The sequence below is a fragment of the Nerophis ophidion genome, linkage group LG02, assembly GCF_033978795.1.
Source record: "Nerophis ophidion isolate RoL-2023_Sa linkage group LG02, RoL_Noph_v1.0, whole genome shotgun sequence".
Classification (NCBI taxonomy): domain Eukaryota; kingdom Metazoa; phylum Chordata; class Actinopteri; order Syngnathiformes; family Syngnathidae; genus Nerophis; species Nerophis ophidion.
The window spans coordinates 7,764,617-7,787,116 of record NC_084612.1 but is presented as its reverse complement, the minus strand read 5'-3'; the positions used below and the strand labels follow the sequence as shown (position 1 = coordinate 7,787,116).

The window sequence follows — 22,500 nt, the reverse complement described above, 5'->3', positions numbered from 1 at the left end:
TTGTATAAGGTACACTGTGGACCAGTCTGTCGACGTGGCTAATTTGGGCTGCATGAACTAATCCATCCATCCATTTTCTACCGCTTGTCCCTTACAAGGTAATGACCTAAAATAGTAAAAAAAACAACAACAACAAAATAACCAGTTTTTTCGTTTGTTTGTTTGTTTGTTTTTAATAGCCATTTAATTCCAAGTCAAAGTTGTCCAGTGCTTGTCCTTAAAAAGTGGTTTTGTCACAAGATCTTTGTTGTTCCATCATTTAAGATGATTGGGTGTAAAAGCAGCTTCCATGAAATGCTCAGTCATTCACAAACAAGGATGGGGCCAGGGTCACCATTTTGTGAACAAATGCGTGAGTAAATTGTCGAACAGTTTAAGAACCACATTTCTCAACGAGCTGTTGCAAGAAATTTAGGGATTTCGCCATCTACGTTATATGATATCATCAAAAATTTCAGAGAATCTGGTGAAATCACTGCATGAAAGCGATGATATTTTGGACTTTGGATCCCTCAGGCAGTACTGCATCAAAAAGCGACATCATTGTGTAAAGGATATCACCACATGGGCTCAGGAATACTTCATAAAACCACTGTCAGTAACTACAGTTATTCGCCACATCTGTAGGTGCAAGTTAAAACTCTACTATGCAAAGTTAATGCCATTTATCAACAACACCCAGAGATGCCGCCGGCTTTGCTGAGCCCGAGCTCATCTAAGATGAACTGATGCAAAGTGGAAAAGTGTTCTGCGGTCTGACGAGTCCACATTTCAAATAGTTTTTGGAAACTGTGGACATTGTGTCCTCCGGACCATATAAGAAAAGAACCATCCGGACTGTTAATAGACCCAAAGTTCAAAAGCCAGCATCTGTGGTATGGGGGTGTATTAGTGCCCAAGGCATGGGTACCTTACACATCTGTGAAGGCACCATTAATGCTGAAAGGTACATACAGGTTTTGGAGCAACATATGTGGGCTGGCTCAGGGTGGAGGACAGAGTAAAACAACTTGCACTGAGCCTAGTCTATAAAATCCGCTACACTTCCCTGATACCGAAGTACATGTCAAACTATTTCCTTAACCACAACACCAGGGGGAGCTCCACAAACCACGTTAAACCCAGATTCCGATCTAACAAAGGTCTTAGCTCATTCTCTTTCTATGCCACATCAATGTGGAATGCACTCCCAACAGGTATAAAAGTAAGTGAATCTCTATATTCCTTCAAAACCGCTCTAAAACAACACATCCAGGCAACTTCAACACTTTACTAATACCCTCCTCCATTCACATCCCATCTCCCCAGATCATAAACAACCTAATGTAAATAATCAAATGTACTTCTAATGTATATACTTGTTCTTATGTTATCTGAACTCACTATGTTCTCTGCTGGCTGTACATATCCTACTAAGTAAGACCTACACTGTTTCAATGTCCACATTTCTCTGTTGATGCAATTGTTGATGACTGAAGTACTGATATCAACCAAAGCTTCTCATCCCAGCCCCCGGATTGTAAATAATGTAAATAATTCAATGTATATACTATGATGATTAACCTGTGTGATGACTGTATTATGCTAATAGTATATATTTGTACCATGAATTGATTAACGTGGACCCCGACTTAAACAAGTTGAAAAACTTATTCGGGTGTTACCATTTAGTGGTCAATTGTACAGAATATGTACTGAACTGTGTAATCTACTAATAAAAGTATCAATCAATCAATCAATGCCATCCAAGCAACGTTATCATGGACGCCCCTGCTTATTTCAGCAAGACAATGCCAAGCCACGTGTTACAACAGCCACGTGCCAACTTCACTGGTTTTGGGTTTTGTAAAAACATCTTACTGTCACTCATGTACATCAAGAAATTACAGCCTGGAGGAGAACAGAATCCATACCATCACCATTCAATATTTTTGTTTTTATTTATTCGACACTTGTCTTTACAGACACCAAACGGAAATATCCAGAACTTTTTTACACCGGCGCTGATAGATGTTGTTATATTCTCGTCTGATTACTGTGGTATCACTTAGGTCGTTGTGGCACTCTTATTTGAGAGAGTTTTTAGCACAACACATCACACTGTCGTCACTCCGCAGCTTTACCTGCTTATGTGTTCGGGAAAACTGCCTGGTCGCACGATACAGGATGGAACTTATATTTGAGGCATTTTTTTTTTTAACGTTTATGATATCCACGTAGAATGGGGGTGTCCAAGCATTTTCCATGTACTGAAAAGCCAAAGCTTCTTGATATATTTCTTGTAAAAAAAATCTAAAAACAAGAATAAACATATTTACAGACCCAAATTTGTGCCAGGTTTGTGTTGTGGGTAACAAAAGCATATTATTATTATCTTTTTGATTATTGGTATGAAAATGTCACTTTTTCCAATTAAATATTATGCTTTTGCTCCTTTTTCTTTATTTTTACTCTTTTTAAATGTCATTTTATTTGGACAATATGCTGTGGTTCAACAAAACTGAAGCTGCGGGCCAGATTCTGGACAATTGTGAAGTAGGGGTTGCCCTAAAAACTTTAGAATCTACCCTAAAGTGGACAAGGAGCCAATGCAGGGACTTTAAAACTGGTGTAATGTGCTCCCACCCCGGTGTAATGTGACCTTCGTGAACGAGTCGAATCTTTTCAACAGTTCTTTAAAATAAAACAGGTGAACCGATTCACATTTGCATGCATGTTAAATACATACCTGAGTCGGAGTCAAATCAGTTGTAGTAACATTTGGACTTTATTTTCCAGTTATTTCTTCGGTTTTATATTTTTTTGTATACTTATAGACTTATATATACTTTTTATATATTTTTTATATTTTTTTTATATTTTTATCTGTACTTATGAGCCACAAATACATTTTAAAGAAAGAAACATTTCAAAAAGTCATCTCATTGTCAATGTGTTTGGGATTGAACATGGGATATAAGCCACATTATTCAATTATTATCAATGTTTCTGTACAAATCCCAGCATCCATCCATCCTTCCATTTTCTACCGCTTATTCCCTTTGGGGTCGCGGGGGGCGCTGGTGCCTATCTCAGCCACTATCGGGCGGAAGGCGGTGTACACCCTGGACAAGTCGCCACCTCATCCCAGCAATTCCCAGCAATGAGATGTGTATGTTTGAAATAGTTTGATCCAAATTCTATGTCATAATTGCAATAATAAAAAATAAAAATCTCTCACGTCTTTTGGATGGCTCTTTGACAGGATCGGTTCCTCAAGATCCGGTTCCCTTCAAAGCGCAATCCCATTGAAGACTCCCGTTACATATAATTATGATCAACAAATGACAGGCAAAAATGACAAAATAATATCATTAATCATCATCAAAAAATATCAGCGTCAGTGATACTGGCCTTGGATTAGACCAAAAGTGGCGGTATCATCCAATTTACATCATAGATGTCCAGTATGTCAGAAACTAGGGAGGTTCAAGGGAGACTAAATGTATCTTTATGTTTAGTTGTTTTCTTAAATGTGTCATTAATTGATCAAAATTTAAATTAAATGAATAGGTGAGTCATAAAACATGTCAATGTAAAATTACTTGTAATTAGTTAAATAATTATTGATTTCATTATTTCCTGACTGAATTAATGACTTCATAATTCAAATATTGATTTAATTTGTTCACGATTTAATGACATATTTTATTGATTTGATTAATTAAGACGGACGGACAGATAGATAGATAGATAGATAGATAGATAGATAGATAGATAGATAGATAGATAGATAGATAGATAGATAGATAGATAGATAGATAGATAGATAGATAGATAGATAGATAGATAGATAGATAGATAGATAGATAGATGGATAGATAGATGGTACTTTATTCATTCCTTCAGGAGAGTTTCCTCAGGAAAATTAAAACAGTGAAAAATTAATTAAAAATTAATGACACATTTAAAAAAAATTTGAAAATATGTATATATTTAATCGGTGCTGTCCCAATAATTAATTTTATTTGGAATTAAATACATAAATTAAATGTAATATAAAATTGTATCTAATAATTTATTAAAATATTTCATTATTCCATTACTTAATTATTTCACAATTCAACTACTTATTTGATTTATTTTTTCATGATTTATCGATTGATCTATAGATTTGAATAATTAATGACACATTTAAGTAATAATTACAATATGTATTCATCTATTAGATTTGTGTCTCTTTATTTAATTATATTGGGAATTAGATACGTAATTAGTAACGTAATGTAAAATTTAATGTAATAATTTAATCAAATATTTCCTTATTTCATTACTTAATTATTTCACAATTTAACTACTTATTGATTTTTTTTTTTTCAAGATTTAGTGATTGATGTATTGATTTGATTAGACTTAGACTTTGACACACTTTATTGATCCACAAGGGAAATTGCTCGGTTACAAAGGATGGGTTTTGATTGATTAATTGAAACTTTTATTAGTTGATTGCATTTCATTAGTCATTTTATTAGTAGATTCCGCACAACTGACCACTAAATGGTAACACCCGAATACAATTTTCAACTTGTTTAAGTCGGGGTCCATGTTAATCAATTCATGGAAAGAATAGAATAGAATAGAATAGACTTTATTGTCATTATATTTGCATATAACGAGATTAAAGACTCCAACTTAAGGTGCGGTTGTGGGAACAAATATGGGGTAAAATAAATAACTCAAGAGGTAATAAAGGGAAAAACTAACAATTTAAATAAACAGACTACTATCCAATAAAAATAACAAGCAATCCTGTACAATATACAAAACAATATAGAAATACAAAATACTGTACAATATACAGAATAAAACAAGAGTACCGAATTAATAAATAACAATCAGTGTCGGACGTATTGCACTCGAAGGGAAGTATTGCACAGTAGGGTATTAGGGCAGGATATTGTACAGGGGTGAATTATTATTATTATAAGTTAGAGTTCAACATGGTGACAGCTCTGGGAAAAAAGCTGTCTGTTCTGGCTCTGATGCAAGGGTAAGGATGGAAAGGGTAGTGCAGGTATAAAGTAGACTAACAATGTACCATCGTCGCAATATAAAATATAATATATGTGTAATATTTCGCCCTGCGATGAGGTAGCGACTTGTCCAGGGTGTAGCCCGCCTTCCGCCCGACTGTAACTGAGATAGGCGCCAGCGCCCCCCGCGACCCCTAAAAAAAGAGGGAATAAGCGGTAGAAAATGGATGGATGGATGTAATATTTTGATATTATGTATTTAGTATATAATATATACTGATATATTATATTATGTGTGTAAATAATATATATAAAATATAACAATTAGCATGTACAGTACTACAGTATATGTAACAGCTGCAGCACAAAAAAAAAGGGCAACATAAAATAGAGAGTAGATCCAACAGAAAATAGACATTACAAACAAAGAGAGGTGACATAGAAGCGGTCAGGTAATAGACAGTTATAATAGACAATTAAAGGCCTACGGAAATGACATTTTCTTATTTAAACGGGGATAGCAGGTCCATTCTATGTGTCGTATATAATTTCGCGATATTGCCATATTTTTGCTGAAAGGATTTAGTAGAGAACATCCACGATAAAGTTCGCAACTTTAGGTCTCTAATAAAAAAGCCCTGTCTTTACGGAAAGTCGCAGACGATGACGTCATAAGGGTGAGGGCTCCTCACGTCCTCACATTGTTTTTAATGGGAGCCTCCAGCAGAAAGAGCTATTCTGACCGAGAAAACGACAATTTCCCCATTAATTTGAGCGAGTATGAAAGATTTGTGAATGATGATATTGAGAGTAAAGGACAAGAAAAAAGGGCGGTTGCAGACGTTATTACACACATTTACTATGATAATTCTGGAAAATCCCTCATCTGCCCATGGTGTTAGTGTTTTAGTGAGATTAAATTGTACGCAAATACGGTATTAGCTTTCACTGTTATGCTGATGACACCCAACTCTACATGCCCCTAAAGCTGACCAACACGCCGGACTGTAGTCAGTTGGAAGCGTGTCTTAATGAAATTAAACAATGGATGTCCGCTAACTTTTTGCAACTCAACGCCAAAAAAACGGAAATGCTGATTGTCGGTCCTGCTAGACACCGACCTCTATTTAATAATACAACTTTAACATTTGACAACCAAATAATAAAACAAGGTGACTCTGTAAAAAATCTGGGTTATTATCTTCGACCCAACTCTCCCCTTTGAGTCACACATTAAAAGCGTTACTAAAACGGCCTTCTTTCATCTCCGTAATATCGCTAAAATTCGCTCCATTTTGTCCGCTAAAGACGCCGAGATCATTATCCATGCGTTTGTTACGTCTCGTCTCGATTACTGTAACGTATTATTTTCGGGTCTCCCCATGTCTAGCATTAAAAGATTACAGTTGGTACAAAATGCGGCTGCTAGACTTTTGACAAGAACAAGAAAGTTTGATCACATTACGCCTGTACTGGCTCACCTGCACTGGCTTCCTGTGCACTTAAGATGTGACTTTAAGGTTTTACTACTTACGTATAAAATACTACACGGTCTAGCTCCAGCCTATCTTGCCGATTGTATTGTACCATATGTCCCGGCAAGAAATCTGCGTTCAAAAGACTCCGGCTTATTAGTGATTCCTAGAGCTCAAAAAAAGTCTGCGGGCTATAGAGCGTTTTCCGTTCGGGCTCCAGTACTCTGGAATGCCCTCCCGGTAACAGTTCGAGATGCTACCTCAGTAGAAGCATTTAAGTCTCACCTTAAAACTCATCTGTATACTCTAGCCTTTAAATAGACCTCCTTTTTAGACCAGTTGATCTGCCGCTTCTTTTCTTTCTCCTATGTCCCCCCCTCCCTTGTGGAGGGGGTCCGGTCCGATGACCATGGATGAAGTACTGGCTGTCCAGAGTCGAGACCCAGGATGGACCGCTCGTCGGGACCCAGGATGGACCGCTCGCCTGTATCGGTTGGGGACATCTCTACGCTGCTGATCCGCTTGAGATGGTTTCCTGTGGACGGGACTCTCGCTGCTGTCTTGGAGCCACTATGGATTGAACTTTCACAGTATCATGTTAGACCCGCTCGACATCCATTGCTTTCGGTCCCCTAGAGGGGGGAGGGTTGCCCACATCTGAGGTCTTCTCCAAGGTTTCTCATAGTCAGCATTGTCACTGGCGTCCCACTGGATGTGAATTCTCCCTGCCCACTGGGTGTGAGTTTTCCTTGCCCTTTTGTGGGTTCTTCCGAGGATGTTGTAGTCGTAATGATTTGTGCAGTCCTTTGAGACATTTGTGATTTGGGGCTATATAAATAAACATTGATTGATTGATTGATTGATAAAGTCGGAGGGGTGTGGCTACGGGTACGTGTGTTGACTCAGAGTCTCTGAGAGCAAGTCACGCTGCTGAAAGCTCCCCCGATGTCGGCGGTAAGAGCAAACTTATTACCACAATGTTCTCACTGAAAACTGCTGGTTGACATTTGGTCGGGATCCATGTTCGCTTGACCGCCCTGATCCATAGTAAAGCTTCACTTGCGGGAATTTTAGACAAGGAATCACCGTGTGTTTGTGTGGCTAAAGGCTAAAGCTTCCCAACTCCATCTTTCTACTTTGACTTCTCCATTATTAATTGAACAAACTGCAAAATATTCAGCAACACAGATGTCCAAAATACTGTGTAAATATGCGGTTAAAGCTGACGACTTTTAGCCGCGAGTGGTGCAGCGCTAATATTTCCTTACAGTCTGTGACTTCACTCGCATGCGTCATCATTCCGCGACGTTTTCAACAATAAACTCAGCGGGAAATTTAAAATCGCAATTTAGTAAACTAAACCGGCCGTATTGGCATGTGTTGCAATGTTAATATTTCATCATTGATATTCAAACTATCAGACTGTGTGGTCAGTAGTAGTGGGTTTCAGTAGGCCTTTAATGCTGATGACACCCAACTCTACATGCCCCAAAAGCTGACCAACACGCCGGATTGTAGTCAGCTGGAGGCGTGTCTTAATGAAATTAAACAATGGATGTCCGCTAACATTTTGCAACTCAACGCCAAAAAAGCGGAAATGCTGATTATCGGTCCTGCTAGACACCGACCTCTATTTAATAATACAACTCTAACATTTGACAACCAATCAATTAAACGAGGCGACACGGTAAAGAATCTGGGTATTATCTTCGAACCAACTCTCTCCTTTGAGTCACACATTAAAAGCGTTACTAAAACGGCCTTCTTTCATCTCCGTAATATTGCTAAAATTCGCTCCATTTTGTCCACTAAAGACGCTGAGATCATTATCCATGCATTTGTTAAGTCTCGCCTCTATTACTGCAACGTACTATTTTCGGGTCTCCCCATGTTTAGCATTAGAAGATTACAGTTGGTACAAAATGCGGCTGCTAGACTTTTGACAAGAACAAGAAAGTTTTGATCACATTATGCTTCCTGTGCACTTAAAAGATGTGACTTTAAGGTTTTACTACTTACGTATAAAATACTACACGGTCTAGCTCCATCCTATCTTGCAGATTGTATTGTACCATATGTCCCTGCAAGAAATCTGCCTTCAAAGGACTCCGGCTTATTAGTGATTCCCAAAGCCCAAAAAAAGTCTGCGGGCTATAGAGCGTTTTTATTTCGGGCTCCAGTACTCTGGAATGCCCTCCCGGTAACAGTTAAAAATGCTGCCTCATTAGAAGCATTTAAGGCTCACCTTAAAACTCATTTGTATGCTCTAGCCTTTAAGTAGACTCCCTTTTTAGACCAGTTGATCTGCCGTTTCTTTTCTTTTTCTCCTATGTCCCACTCCTCCTTGTCCGATGGCTGTCCAGAGTCAGGACCCAGGATGGACCGCCTGTCCAGAGTCGGGACCCAGGATGGACCGCTTGCCTGTGTATCAGCTTAGGACATCTCTGCGCTGCTGATCCGCCTCCGCTTGGGATGGTTTCCTGCTGGCTGCGCTGTGGACGGGACTCTCGCTGCTGTGTTGGATCCGCTTTGGACCGGACTCTCGCGGCTGTGTTGGATCCACTATGGATTGAACTTTCACAGTATCATGTTAGACCCGCTCGACATCCATTGCTTTCGTCCTGTCCAAAGTTCTCATAGTCATCATTGTCACCGACGTCCCACTGGGTGTGAGTTTTCCTTGCCCTTATGTGGGCCTACCGAGGATGTCGTAGTGGTTTGTGTTGTGGTTTGTGCAGCCCTCTGAGACACTAGTGATTTAGGGCTGTATAAGTAAACATTGATTGATTGACTGATTGACTTAAGATGTGACTTTAAGGTTTTACTACTTACGTATAAAATACTACACGGTCTAGCTCCAGCCTATCTTGCCGATTGTATTGTACCATATGTCCCGGCAAGAAATCTGCGTTCAAAGGACTCCGGCTTATTAGTGATTCCCAAAGCCCAAAAAAAGTCTGCGGGCTATAGAGCGATTTCCGTTCGGGCTCCAGTACTCTGGAATGCCCTCCCGGTAACAGTTCGAGATGCTACCTCAGTAGAAGCATTTAAGTCTCACCTTAAAACTCATCTGTATACTCTAGCCTTTAAATAGACCTCCTTTTTAGACTAGTTAATCTGCCGCTTCTTTTCTTTTTCTCCTATGCCCCCCCCCCCCCCCCCCCCACCCCGCCCTTGTGGAGAGGGTCCGGTCCGATGACCATGGATGAGGTACTGGCTGTCCAGAGTCGAGACCCAGGATGGACCGCTCGTCAGGACCCAGGATGGACCGCTCGCCTGTGTATCGGTTGAGGACATCTCTACGCTGCTGATCCGCCTCCGCTTGAGATGGTTTCCTGTGGACGGGACTCTCGCTGCTGGGGCGGCATAGCTCGGTTGGTAGAGCGGCCGTGTCAGCAATTTGAGGGTTGCAGGTTCGATTCCCGCTTCTGCCATCCTAGTCACTGCCGTTGTGTCCTTGGGCAAGTCACTTTACCCACCTGCTCCCAGTGCCACCCACACTGGTTTAAATGTAACTTAGATATTGGGTTTCACTTTGTAAAGCGCTTTGAGTCACTTGAGAAAAGCGCTATATAAATATAATTCACTTCACTTCACTGTCTTGGATCCGCTTTGAACTGAACTCTCGCGGCTGTGTTGGAGCCACTATGGATTGAACTTTCACAGTATCATGTTAGACCCGCTCGACATCCATTGCTTTTGGTCCCCTAGGGGGGGGGTTCCCACTTCTGAGGTCCTCTCCAAGGTTTCTCATAGTCAGCATTGTCACTGGCGTCCCACTGGATGTGAATTCTCCCTGCCCACTGGGTGTGAGTTTTTCTTGCCCTTTTGTGGGTTCTTCCGAGGATGTCGTAGTCGTAATGGTTTGTACAGCCCTTTGAGACATTTGTGATTTAGGGCTATATAAATAAACATTGATTGATTGATTGAATTAAGTATTAAAATATGTTTGTTTTCATTTAATGTTGTCATATTAGCACCTCCATAAAATAAAATGTTGACGAGCAATATTTTTATGTGCTGTAAAAGAAAAATAAGTGTTTTTTCGAGAGAGGAGGAGAGAGAGAGAGAGCAAAAGTGGGCGGGGAGAGACCAAAACTGGGCGGTAACTGAGGCGTGTCGCAGCCCGGTGACTGAACACCTCTCCGGCCAATCACGCGGCAGGTGGGCGGAGCCGAGCGCTTGTCCCACCGCCGCTCTGGGCCCTCTCTGGAAAAGTTTGTTTATTCGCTGCGTGCGGCGTGCGGCAGCAACGCGTTCCCGTCTGAAAAAAAAAAAACGAAACCAAAAAAAAAAAAAAAACCTACCAACAAACCAACCAGGACGGAACTCCGAGCGGCAGGATTTGTTATTGTCCTTTTTTTTTTTTTTTTTTTTGGCGTCACAACCGGAGGAGGACAACCGAAAAGTTGCCACTTTTTGCACGGACTACAAGCTCTCGCTAAGAGGAGGAGAAAGTTTAAAAAAAAAAAAAAAAAACTAACAAAAAAAAAAAAAACACACGCATCATATGGACTTGACACGAAGAGTTTGGGAAGCTTCGCGGAAGGATTTTTCTTTCTTTTTCTTTTTTTTCTGCGGGAGGCTTGAAGAAGAAGAGGACCCCCTCCCCCTGCCCCCCTCCCTTAATTCTTCCTCCATCTCTTCTTCTTCTTCTTCTTCGGCAAAAGCAAATCAGGAGCTAATTGATTAAAGAGGCTTCATTTGAATAGGAGGGGGGCTGGCGAGGTGCCAATCGCCTTTCAAAGAAGCCCCCCCCCCTCCTCCTCATCCTCCTCTCCCATCTTCATCCTCCTCCATCATCACCCCCCCCCCTCCCCTCCCCGTATGATTAATCGCCAGGCATTATTGATAATCATAACGTGGCACATGCGCGTTGGATGGGCTCGATGTGCGTAAAAATTTGAGGGGGCCCCCCACTCATTTTTTTTTTTTTTTTTTTTTTGCCCGGTTTACTTGCTTCCTCCTCTTCCTCCTCTTCTTCTTCCTCGCTCGCCCATGTGCCAGCCAGCATGTCGCGGAGGAAACAAGCCAAGCCGCAACACTTCCAGTCCGACCCTCAGCTACCCGGAGCCGGCCACAATGGTGAGTCCCCCCCCGCTCCCTCCTCGCACCTCCACACCAACACTTCAATTTTTCATGAACTATTCCGTTTTTATTTTTGAATAATTTTCAAAAGTGTACTTTATCAATGGGCTTCATTCATAACGTCAACATCTTTACAAAATAATAGTCAAAATAATTAACTTTTCCACTATTTTTTGCATTTGCCTGAATGCATCAGACTCCCTTTTTTAAATATATGAAATACACATTGCATTTATTCAACTTAAACTAAAACTTTTTCCAACTTTTAACACACGCATTTGCCCCGGACCACCCTGCCCGTCCTATAAAAGTCCAAACAAACAAATTCCAAACCAAACAAACCCCCTTTTTTTTCCCTACAAATTAATTAGTGCTATGCACACTTTTATCCTAAACAAATGGACAAATGAACAAAAGCCGGTTTATACTTTTCTTATTCATCAAATAAAGCAAAAGTCTTACTCATAGTGAGTCACACACGCTCAGACATCATAAAGTAAATTCTGGTTGACTCAACAAAACCGGGTAAAAAAAAAAAATGTGAAAGGAGTAATAAAATGTGATAATGATAAATAATGCATGGTACCGAAATTAATGGATTCAAAGGTTAGGGAAAATGAATGTTATTATTCGTTGCATCATGACATAAATGTCAATAAAAGTGGAGTTTGAAGTGGGTTAAAGGTGATGGGAGTTGTGTAACAAGCAGGTCACTAAAGCAAATGTTGACCGACTTCTTCTATTATTACTATTATTGTTATTATTTGTATTATTATTATTATTATTATTAACCGACCTAACTTTTTTTAAATTATTTGTCTCATCATTCAACCTATAAAGTTAATGTAAATTGAAACAAAGTGAATACATTAATACAATGCAAGAAAAAATGCCCATCAAAAATAATATGTAACATTTAGTTTATTATGGATCTGTTTAGATTTACTTAAAATGCACAATAATGAACAATTGAGATTTTAACTGCAACCTAAATGGTTTTGTATCCTTGTAAGGATGGTCAATTCGGCGTAAAGTTATACATAAAAAAATATACGTCACTATAAGGCTAATTCAAGTATTTATAAAGAAGTTAAAATAAATGTGATTTTTTTTTAAATGCTGTTTTTTAGGGGAATTTGGGGAGTAAAAGCAGTTAAAAGTTGTGTGTGTGTGTGTGTGTGTGTCCGTGGGTGTGATGATTGTGTCGAGCTGTTTTAACCTTTGCCAGTGGCCCCCTCCCATGAGCGTGTGGGGGGGCTGACCAGGGTTCAGGGCCCAGTGAGATCCACTTGTGCTCGCCATTGACCCGCCCGGTCAGCCCTGCATGCGGCCCGAGCGAGGCCTTGACACTTGTTTTTTATCCCTCGTATGAAGTGAATGAACGAGTTGAGGCCCTTATCAATATTTAGGCCCTATCAGAGTGGGCCCCCCTCGGGGTGGAAATTGGCAAGGGCAGCCCCCCACACTGTTTTTTTTTTTTTTTTTTCTTTTTTGGTGCAAACAGAGAGTGTTTGTCATTTGCTGGGCGTGCAGCCCCCACCTCCCTTGTAAGATTGAAGCATGGATGTCAGAGAACCACAGCTCGCTTAGTGTCGTCCCGGCTGGACCCAGATGGTTTTGACCGGACCCCCTTTTTTTTGGTGGTGTGGGAAGTTTTGTGGACGTCTCCCTACAAAAATCACAATGTAGGACCTTCAAAATCTTCTCTTTTTTCCCCCAACTAACACTCACTTTAGTCCATCTTTTGCATCTTCTTCTGGTTTTTCCTCCACCACGCCGTCCTCATACTGCAGCTTGCATGGCTTGATCTTAATTTTAATTCTTCACTTAATCCCTGCTATTTTAGGAATTAAGCCTAATGCTAGCATCTGTGCTATTCCTCCGTTCTTGCCGCCGAGAAGCTTCCATTTGTTTAAATGAAGTTCATTGTGTGCACACACTTTTACAGGAAGGGGGGGAATAATATTCATAATCATAACGTAAAGTTTTAAGTATGTTCATGTTTCATTCTGCTTTTTTGTAAAACGTTTGTGCCTGGATTCTAGTAGTAATAAAATATAAAATAAAATAAAAAGAAAGCAACATTTTACTTTTTACTTGTGATATTCTTATATAAATTCCAGGCTTTTGCTCTATTTCTTTTTCCGTTAAATACACAAGGAGAAAAGTTGGGTGTCTCGGAGTGTTGTTAAAAATGTACCCTTGTTAGAAATAAAATAAAATAAAAAAACATTTTAACCAAGACATTCTTCTATTTTCCTCAATGCAGATTCTCTGTTTTGCAATACATTTAGTTTTTTTTTTTTCTTTAAAGACACTATGAGGAAAAGATGGGTGTCTCGGAGTGTGGTTAAAATGAAACATCGTTAGAAATAAAATAAAATGAAAAAATAAGCAACATTTTAAATAAGAAATTGTTCATAATTTCTGTTTTGCAATACATTTTGTTTTCTTTTCTGTAAAGACACTATGAGGAAAAGTTGGTTGCCCAGGGGTCTTTTAAACAAAAAAAAAAGTGTATATATTTTTGATTAATCTTATGAACAGTTCCTATATTGTAGATACTGAGAAAAAAAAACATGGCACCTCGAACTGTTGTTAAAGTGTTAAATGTACATATTTTATGCCATTTAAAACACACACGTCTTTTAATTCCGCATTTTAATGGAGTATTTTAAATTATTGATATGCTTACTTTTAAATATGTTTAAAATGATTTGGAATGCATATTATAATTGAATATTGGCATCGTCAAGGTGTAAATTAAACATTGAAATGACTTCAATTAAAAAACAAAACAATGATTTCTTTTTCTTATAACACACTACAGCTTCCACGCCTTTTACAGAGACATTTCTTATTTTTCTGCATCGTCTTGAAATTTCTCACCCCGTTCCGGTTACTTATTAGTGATTTAATCCTCACACATTGTTGTGCTTTTCTCCCAAAAATTAACTCGCGCTAGTCTGTGTGTCTGTGTCTTCCTCTACAATGTGAGAGATTTAGCGTGAAAAGTTATCATGTGTTTGCATAGTTGCCGAGTGGGAGCGTTGGGGGGGAAAAAGGTGGGTGGGTGGGGGGATACTGTCATGGCAACTTTGCTGCTGTCTGATGTCTCGGTGCAGAGAAACACTGAAGGGGAAGATAATCCTTGAATTAAACGGAATCTGCTTTGGAAGTGAAGTGAGGGGGAGGGGGCAGGATGGGGCGGCCCCGGGACGAGCTCGGGCCCGGGTCACGGAGCGCAGAGTCGGGCCGACCGTTCCACCCGCGGTTCCCCCCATCCCCGCCGCTCCCATGCTGCGTGAACAATGGGGGGGCATCCTGTCTCTCACCGTGGGGCAGGGCTGCACTTCTGCAAGGGTTTCATTTGCAAGTGAATTCTTGGCCCGGATGAAAGTGTTGAGAACGGGGCAAAGAGAGTTGAAGTGGGGTAGGGGGGTGGCTTGTGGGGGGGGGGGGGGGCAGTCACAATGAAAGGGATTCATAGAAAAATGCAATTTGTAAATCGACTTGTATGTTAAACAGAGAGATTTGCCAGGGACAAAAGAGCAAGCAGAATGGAGGAAAGTCTGCATCGCCTCAAGGGAGGATCTTTGTTTTGTCCTGTTTATTAAAATGCAACAAATTTACCATCTGAAAGGTGCTCCTTGCATTTTTTTTGTTAGTATACTCACGTTTGTCCTGTTTTCTGACCCGTTAGTCCAGCGCTGTCAAACAGGTTTTTACCGATAAGGCCACGCTCAGAACTGTTGAAACAATATAAAAACACGGGTGTCCAACGTGTAGCTCGGGGGCCCATGTTCTTTTTGATTGATTGATTGATACTTTTGTTAGTAGATTGCACAGTACAGTATATATTCCGTACAATTGACCACTAAATGGTAACACCCGAATTAGTTTTACAACTTGTTTAAGTCGGGGTCCACGTTAATCAATTCAGTCTTCTTGACTTAATATTTAAAGGTAATTTTCACATAATCACTGCTGGGTTTTTTTTTGTTATTCATTGATTGAAACTTGTATTAGTAGATTGCACAGTACAGTACATATTCCGTACGATTGACCACTAAATGGTAACACCCGAATTAGTTTTACAACTTGTTAAAGTCGGGGTCCACGTTAATCAATTCAGTCTTCTTGACTTAATATTTAAAGGTAATTTTCACATAATCACTGCTGTTTTTTTTTTCTTATTCATTGATTGAAACATGTATTATTGGATTGCACAGTACAGTACATATTCCGTACAATTGACCACTAAATGGTTTGATTGATTGATTGAAACTTTTATTAGTAGATTGCACAGTTGAGTACATATTCCGTACAATTGACCACTAAATGGTAACACCCGAATAACTTTTATAACTTGTTTAGGTCGGGGGGCACGTAAATCAATTCATGGGAGTCAAACAATAACATTTTTAAATCAAATGAATCACACTTTTGCATTTCGATTAATCACAGTAATTTACTTGGGTGCAAAATTTAAATTAACTCTTAAAACGACCCAGGATTTACAGGATTCGAAAAAAAAAACAATGTGTTACTTGAATGCACCACATTTATCTTTAACCTATGTGTTGACCTGATTACTGAAGTAAAGCAGTCAAAATAAATTGTGCGATTAATCTGCGCTTATACATAAATAATCCGATCATTTTAGTTAGTTAAAGAATTATATTTCACCGCTCAAACAAAAATATGTTGAAAAATAGGGCCCTGATATAAATGTGAATTGGCCTCATGGTTTTATTGCGAGATAATTTATATATGCTTGTGCTTCTTCCTGCTCCTTTTCGGACCTTTAAAATTGTTCTTATTGTCCAGAACAGTTAAAAGTACTAGCGGGCCACATTAAATGATAGGACGCGCCAGATCAGGCCCCCAGGTCTTAGGTTTGGCACCTATGTTCCAGACCCTTCAGACTTAATCATTCATGTGACACACGCACGGACGTCTCGTGATTTCTCAACATTTTTACCGGTCAACGTAATTCAATCACCTCCTCCTCCCCCAACCTCTCCTGGACAATTTTAATATCATTAGCGTGTTGTTCTGTTTTCCTTGTTATGTGCAAGGCGCGGCCAACCGGTCTCTCATCCGAGTGGGAACAAATGAGTTTAGGCGCCGCCGTCCGACACGACCGTGGCTGAAAATGAGCAAAGTTGACAGCAAATTGAAAGTCTAATAAGTCCTTCAAATGCTTGATCTGCACCCGAGTGGACAGGCAGACTTTGACCGTAAAGGAAATCAATGGCCTTCTATGAAATTTCATTAGAGGGCCCTGACACACAAGCGGCCCTTCTATATTTTGATGGATTATCTGGAGAAAAAGATGAGCTCTGCTTGGGCTGATGTACATCTTCAAAGATCACTTTTTAAGTGATATTTGAGTAGTTTTTATTGATTTTGTTTCCCCTCTTATCTGTTTCGGAGGCACCGAATCGGGCCATCTCTCGGCTTATTGTTGCCTTTCGATCCTTGCCTTTTTTTTTTTTTTTTTTTTGTGAACACATCAAGGGGATAAGTGTAAAACTGATTAAGTTAAGATTAGCAACAATGGAATTTTAGGAGATAAAGCTGCCTCATCACTAATCCTCTGTTTCCTCTTTTTTATTTCTTGCAGGGGACACAGAACTTTGCTCCGAGGACCCCCACTGCAAGGAGTCCGACGCCCACGTCTGCAGCAGATGTTGCGCCGAGTTCTTTGAACTGTTCGAACTGGAGGAGCACCAGAAGAATTGCACTAAAAATCAGTTAGTCCTGATCGTCAATGAGAATCCGGCCTCACCCGCCGGAACGTTCTCGCCGGGGTCTCCGCCACATAATCCTGATGACCAGATGAATGACAACGCTAACAACACTGATCAAACGGAGTGCGGCGACCTTTTGGAGCCCAGTGCTCTAGAAAAAGAGGAGTCCATGGATGTGGATGTTTCCGGAATGAGCAGCGGTCACGAAGAGGAAAGCAGCCCGACGGAGAGCGGCAGCCCCATCAACACAATGAGCGGCCTCACTTGTAGGGCCACCTCTGGTCCTGCAGTCGGTACATCAGCAATTTCTGCCCCTCTCCCTCAGCTCAAGAACTTGGCCGAGCTGGGGAACTTCTCCATGATCAACAGTAATGTCATCATTGAAAACCTGCAGAGCACCAAGGTGGCCGTGGCTCAGTTTTCCCAGGAGGCACGCACCTCTGGGGGACCTAGGGTGGCAGTGCCGGCCCTCATGGAGCAGCTCCTAGCCCTGCAGCAGCAGCAGATCCACCAGCTACAGCTCATAGAGCAGATCCGTCATCAAATATTGCGCCTGGCCTCCCAATCCCCAGAAATGCAGATGCCCCCGGCCTCGGCTCCAGGCACAATGGCGCCCACTGCCAGCCCGCTGGCCACTCTCAGCTCCCATCTCTCCCAACAGCTGGCTGCAGCCGCAGGCCTAGCACAGAACCTGGCTAGTCAGTCGGCCAGTATTAGCAGCCTAAAGCAGCTTGCAGCTGCAGCACAGCTACCTCAGTCCAACCAGAGCAGCAGTGAGACATCTCAGAGTATTAGCACCCTGGGGCCATCAACAGGCAATGGCCAGCCCCCTGAGAAGAGGCCCAGTCACATGACTAACTCCACTCTAGCAAAGTCATCCACGCCAGCTTTCGCAATTGGTAGCTTGTTAAGCTCGGCGATGAATCCCCTTCTACCTCAGCCCCCGCCCGGAAACCCCATGTTCTCCAGCTCGGTGCCAAGCGTCGGCACCACTGTGGAGGACCTGAACTCTTTAGCAGCTCTGGCGCAGCAGAGGAAAAGCAAGCCGCCCAACGTCACGTCATTTGAAAATAAGAGCAGTTCGGAAGAAGCCTTCTTCAAGCACAAGTGCAGGTTTTGCGGCAAGGTGTTTGGCAGCGACAGTGCCCTGCAGATCCACCTGCGCTCGCACACCGGGGAGAGGCCGTACAAGTGTAACATCTGCGGAAATCGCTTCTCCACACGCGGTAACCTGAAGGTGCACTTCCAACGTCATAAAGAAAAATTCCCACACATCCAGATGAACCCCTACCCCGTTCCGGAGCATTTGGACAATATCCCGACCAGCACCGGCATTCCCTACGGCATGTCTATGCCTCCCGAAAAGCCGGTCTCCAGCTGGCTTGATAGCAAACCTGTTTTGCCCACTCTGACGTCCTCTGTTGGCATGCTGCTGCCACCCACCATGCCCAGCCTGCCACATTTCATCAAAAAAGAAGATCACTCAACAGCCATAACTAACCATCCGGTTCCTGCTACAAAAAGTGACTCGGGTACTTCTGAGCCTCAAGCTAAAAATAACGAAGCGTCCGAAGAGGGTGAAGGTGCTACTCTGCCTACCTCAAATGGGAAAACTGAAGAAGGCAGCCATTCTTTGGGCTTTGTGACGAGTTTGAGCTCGGCCCCGGAGAGCACCACCGAGTACACAACGTCCAACAGCCCACCTATGATGACTAACCCGCTCATGCCCCTGATGTCTGAGTTCAAGGCAAAGTTTCCCTTCGGAGGCATTCTGGATCCCCTCCAGGGGTCGGAGACCTCCAAGCTGCAGCAGCTTGTGGAGAATATAGACAGGAAGGCGACAGACCCAAACGAATGCGTCATCTGCCATCGAGTGCTGAGCTGTCAGAGTGCGCTGAAGATGCACTATCGCACTCACACAGGGGAGAGGCCCTTTAAATGCAAAATTTGTGGCAGAGCCTTTACCACCAAGGGAAACCTAAAGACCCACTACAGCGTCCACAGGGCCATGCCACCTCTGCGAGTCCAGCACTCGTGTCCCATATGTCAAAAGAAGTTCACAAATGCTGTGGTCCTGCAGCAGCATATCCGCATGCACATGGGCGGGCAGATCCCTAACAACCCCCTGCCAGACAATTACCCAGAATCCATGGTCTCTGACACCGGCTCATTTGACGAGAGAAACTTTGACGATCTAGATAACTTTTCTGACGACAACATGGAAGGGATGGAGGAGGGCCCGGATAGCAGCGTGCCCGACACACCCAAGTCGGCAGATATCTATCACGACAGCCTGTGTAATTCCCCAGCTGCCCTGGACATGCAGGAAGGACAAGATGATGTCCACAACAACGACATGGAGGAGCTGCGAGTCGGCCAAATCAAGGCTAACAGCTTAGCGGAGGGGGATTGTCTCACCAATGACTCCTCCTCGCTTGGAGGGGATGTTGAAAGCCAAAGTGCTGGGAGTCCAGCTGTGTCAGAATCTACCTCCTCCATGCAGGCGCCGTCCCCGACAAGCATGCAGCCGCAGCTTCGCAAATCTCCCAGCCTGGAAGAAAGGCATCAGAGGGCACTGGAGCACAGCAGCGTCTTACATCCCCACCCCTCCAACATCGGAGCCCTCGACCTGACCTCCGTTAATCCCTCAAAGGACCCCTTGGGCATGATTTTCCCCTTTCGCGAACGTAGCATCACCAAGAACACATCCTGTGACATATGCGGGAAGACCTTTGCGTGTCAGAGTGCCTTGGACATTCACTATCGAAGCCATACCAAAGAGAGACCATTCATTTGCACGGCCTGTAACAGGGGATTCTCTACCAAGGGCAACCTCAAGCAGCACATGCTCACCCATCAAATGCGAGACCTGCCCTCACAGCTCTTTGAACCCTCCAACACTAGCCTGTCCTCCAGCCCCACGCCCTCCCTCCTGTCTGTGGGCTCTCTCGGCAAGCCGGAGGTCAACGGCTTCCTGCACAGCTTCCACCCGGAGAGTAAAGACAACCTGGTCACGTCGTCCGCCTCCACATCCCCGGTGCTGTCGTCCGCCGCACCCCGCCGGACGCCCAAGCAGCACTTTTGCAACACATGCGGCAAGTGCTTCTCCTCATCCAGCGCCCTGCAGATCCACGAGCGGACGCACACCGGCGAGAAGCCCTTCGCCTGCAGCATCTGTGGCCGTGCTTTCACCACCAAAGGAAACCTCAAGGTATGCGCCAAAGGATCACTGTAATGTTTCTTTTTAATTGCCAAACATCTTAACCTCGTTCAGGCAGAGATCTCTCACAGGTAGAGAATGTGTGTATTGCCACGACTCTGCACCGTTTCTGTGTCGGATAATTAGCTAGCGTCTGGTGTAACGTGTAAAGTGTTGGTCAAATAGTGACACAAAAAAAAGAGTAATGGGGTCAAAATGTGACTCGGTGTTTGATGGGAATCTGGGGACCCTTACATCTTTAAGACATCTTTAACTGCCATCAGTTTTGACCCAGTGCGATAAAAACTAAAGCGCCTATCACGCTGCCGGTAAAAGCTTGCAATTTCCACGTTTCTTTTTAATGTAGCAGTTCAGTGATAACAAAACCGTCACAGAAATTCAACCCTAGAATTTACCTCGAGGTAGTACCAGAGTTGTATTTATGGAGGAGAGACATGCCCTGTGTGTAAGGGAAAATGCCGGAAAGTCTGCGCAGGAACGACTGGGGCTCTGGTGCAGCTATTTTGCAGGGTTTTCTGTTTGCAAGAGGCTCTAAAAAGGAAAGTGGACATTATAATTTTACACAAAACCCTCAAGTCCAACGTGAGACGAGCATATTAGCGATCGGATGAAACGGCGCATAGCGCTCTTCCCAAAATGAGATGTTTACGCCACACGCAGCTAACCGCGCCACTCCATGCAGGGTGTGAAGCTATTTTAATTTGCGGCCCGGCGTTGTTATTATTTTTTTCCATTGCATCATGTCATGTGCAGCTCTGGAGTTTGTAAACTAATTTGCATTCCTGCTCTGTGTTAGGTCCACATGGGCACGCACATGTGGAACAGCGTCCCAGCCAGACGCGGCCGCAGGCTCTCCGTGGACGGTCCCATAGCCTTCCTGGGCACCAACCCCATCAAGTTCCCGGAGATCTTCCAAAAGGACATGTCCTCCCGGTTGGGGAGCGGCGACCCGGCCAATTTCTGGAACCAGTACGCCGCCGCCTTCTCCAGCGGCCTGGCCATGAAGACCAACGAGATCTCGGTGATCCAGAACGGGGGCCTGCCGCCCTTGTCGGGCGGCATGGGCAACGGGGGCAGCTCCCCCATCGGCGGCCTCACGGGCAGCCTGGACAAACTGCACAGCGCCGAGCCCAACGCCGCCTTGGCGGGCATGGAGAAGATGGCCAACACTGAGAACGGCGCCCACTTCAGGTTCACGCGCTTCATGGAGGACAATAAAGAGATCGTCACCAATTAAGACGACGACAAAAACGTAGTTTTTTTTTTTTTTTTTTTTTTTTTGCTTTGTTTTTTGAAGACGAGTGGCTTCTTTTTTTGTTTTTTGTACAATGTACATGTTATAGTTTCCAGGAGCTTATTTATTAGTGACTATAACCGTGCTCGAGACGCAGTGGAAGCATTAACAGTCGTAGAAAAACAAAACAAAAAGAGAAAAAGACAGGATGGGTACCGCGTGTGTGTGTGTGTGCTTCTTCTTCTAAAGACCTGTAGTACTATGAACTAGGCATTAAGTTATTTCCTTGTCCTGTAGTAGCTATAACCCTATGATGTCCTCTATGTGGTGCATTGTAAGATGCTGTAAATACTGTACACTGATCTTCTCCTAGATGGTGTGTTCACTTCCCCTCCACCCGCTTACATTTTATTTAAAAACGACAAAAACGGACCATTTAGTGTTTCTTGATACTTTTTCGTTGTACTTTTTTCGTTGTTGTTGTTGTTGTTTACTTCCTTAACCCAACCCGCCCCCCCAACTCCCTTCCCACCAAACCCTCCCTCGGAATTTCTTCTTTGTTTGTTTTTTTTTTTCTTCTCCGCCGGGTTTCCACAGTGCTGCTAAAGTCCCGGCATCGTTGCGTTTCAAGCCCTCCGGCAAACCACAAAAAGAAGATGTACATATATATCACGCAAAGACGAAGAGGAGTCCAGCGGCCGGTGGGTGGGTGGGT

The 22,500-nt window shown here is 42.8% G+C and overlaps 1 protein-coding gene across 2 annotated transcripts in view; it reads left to right on the top strand.

Annotated features, from left to right (window-relative positions):
• The first annotated feature begins 10,719 nt into the window (after window positions 1-10,719).
• sall1a (spalt-like transcription factor 1a) overlaps window positions 10,720-22,500 on the top strand; it is a 12,017-nt gene continuing 236 nt past the window's right edge. Inside the window, exons 1-3 of one of the 2 annotated variants that reach the window (XM_061877040.1) lie at window positions 10,720-11,572; window positions 17,205-20,542; window positions 21,348-22,500. The exon at window positions 21,348-22,500 is cut by the window's right edge and continues 236 nt beyond it. In XM_061877040.1, the coding sequence (XP_061733024.1) occupies window positions 11,500-11,572; window positions 17,205-20,542; window positions 21,348-21,788 (3,852 nt within the window). In that variant the 5' untranslated portion in view covers window positions 10,720-11,499 and the 3' untranslated portion in view covers window positions 21,789-22,500. Of the gene's footprint in view, window positions 11,573-13,107; window positions 13,261-17,204; window positions 20,543-21,347 lie in introns of those variants that run through there. The other variant, XM_061877048.1, reaches the window with a different exon arrangement.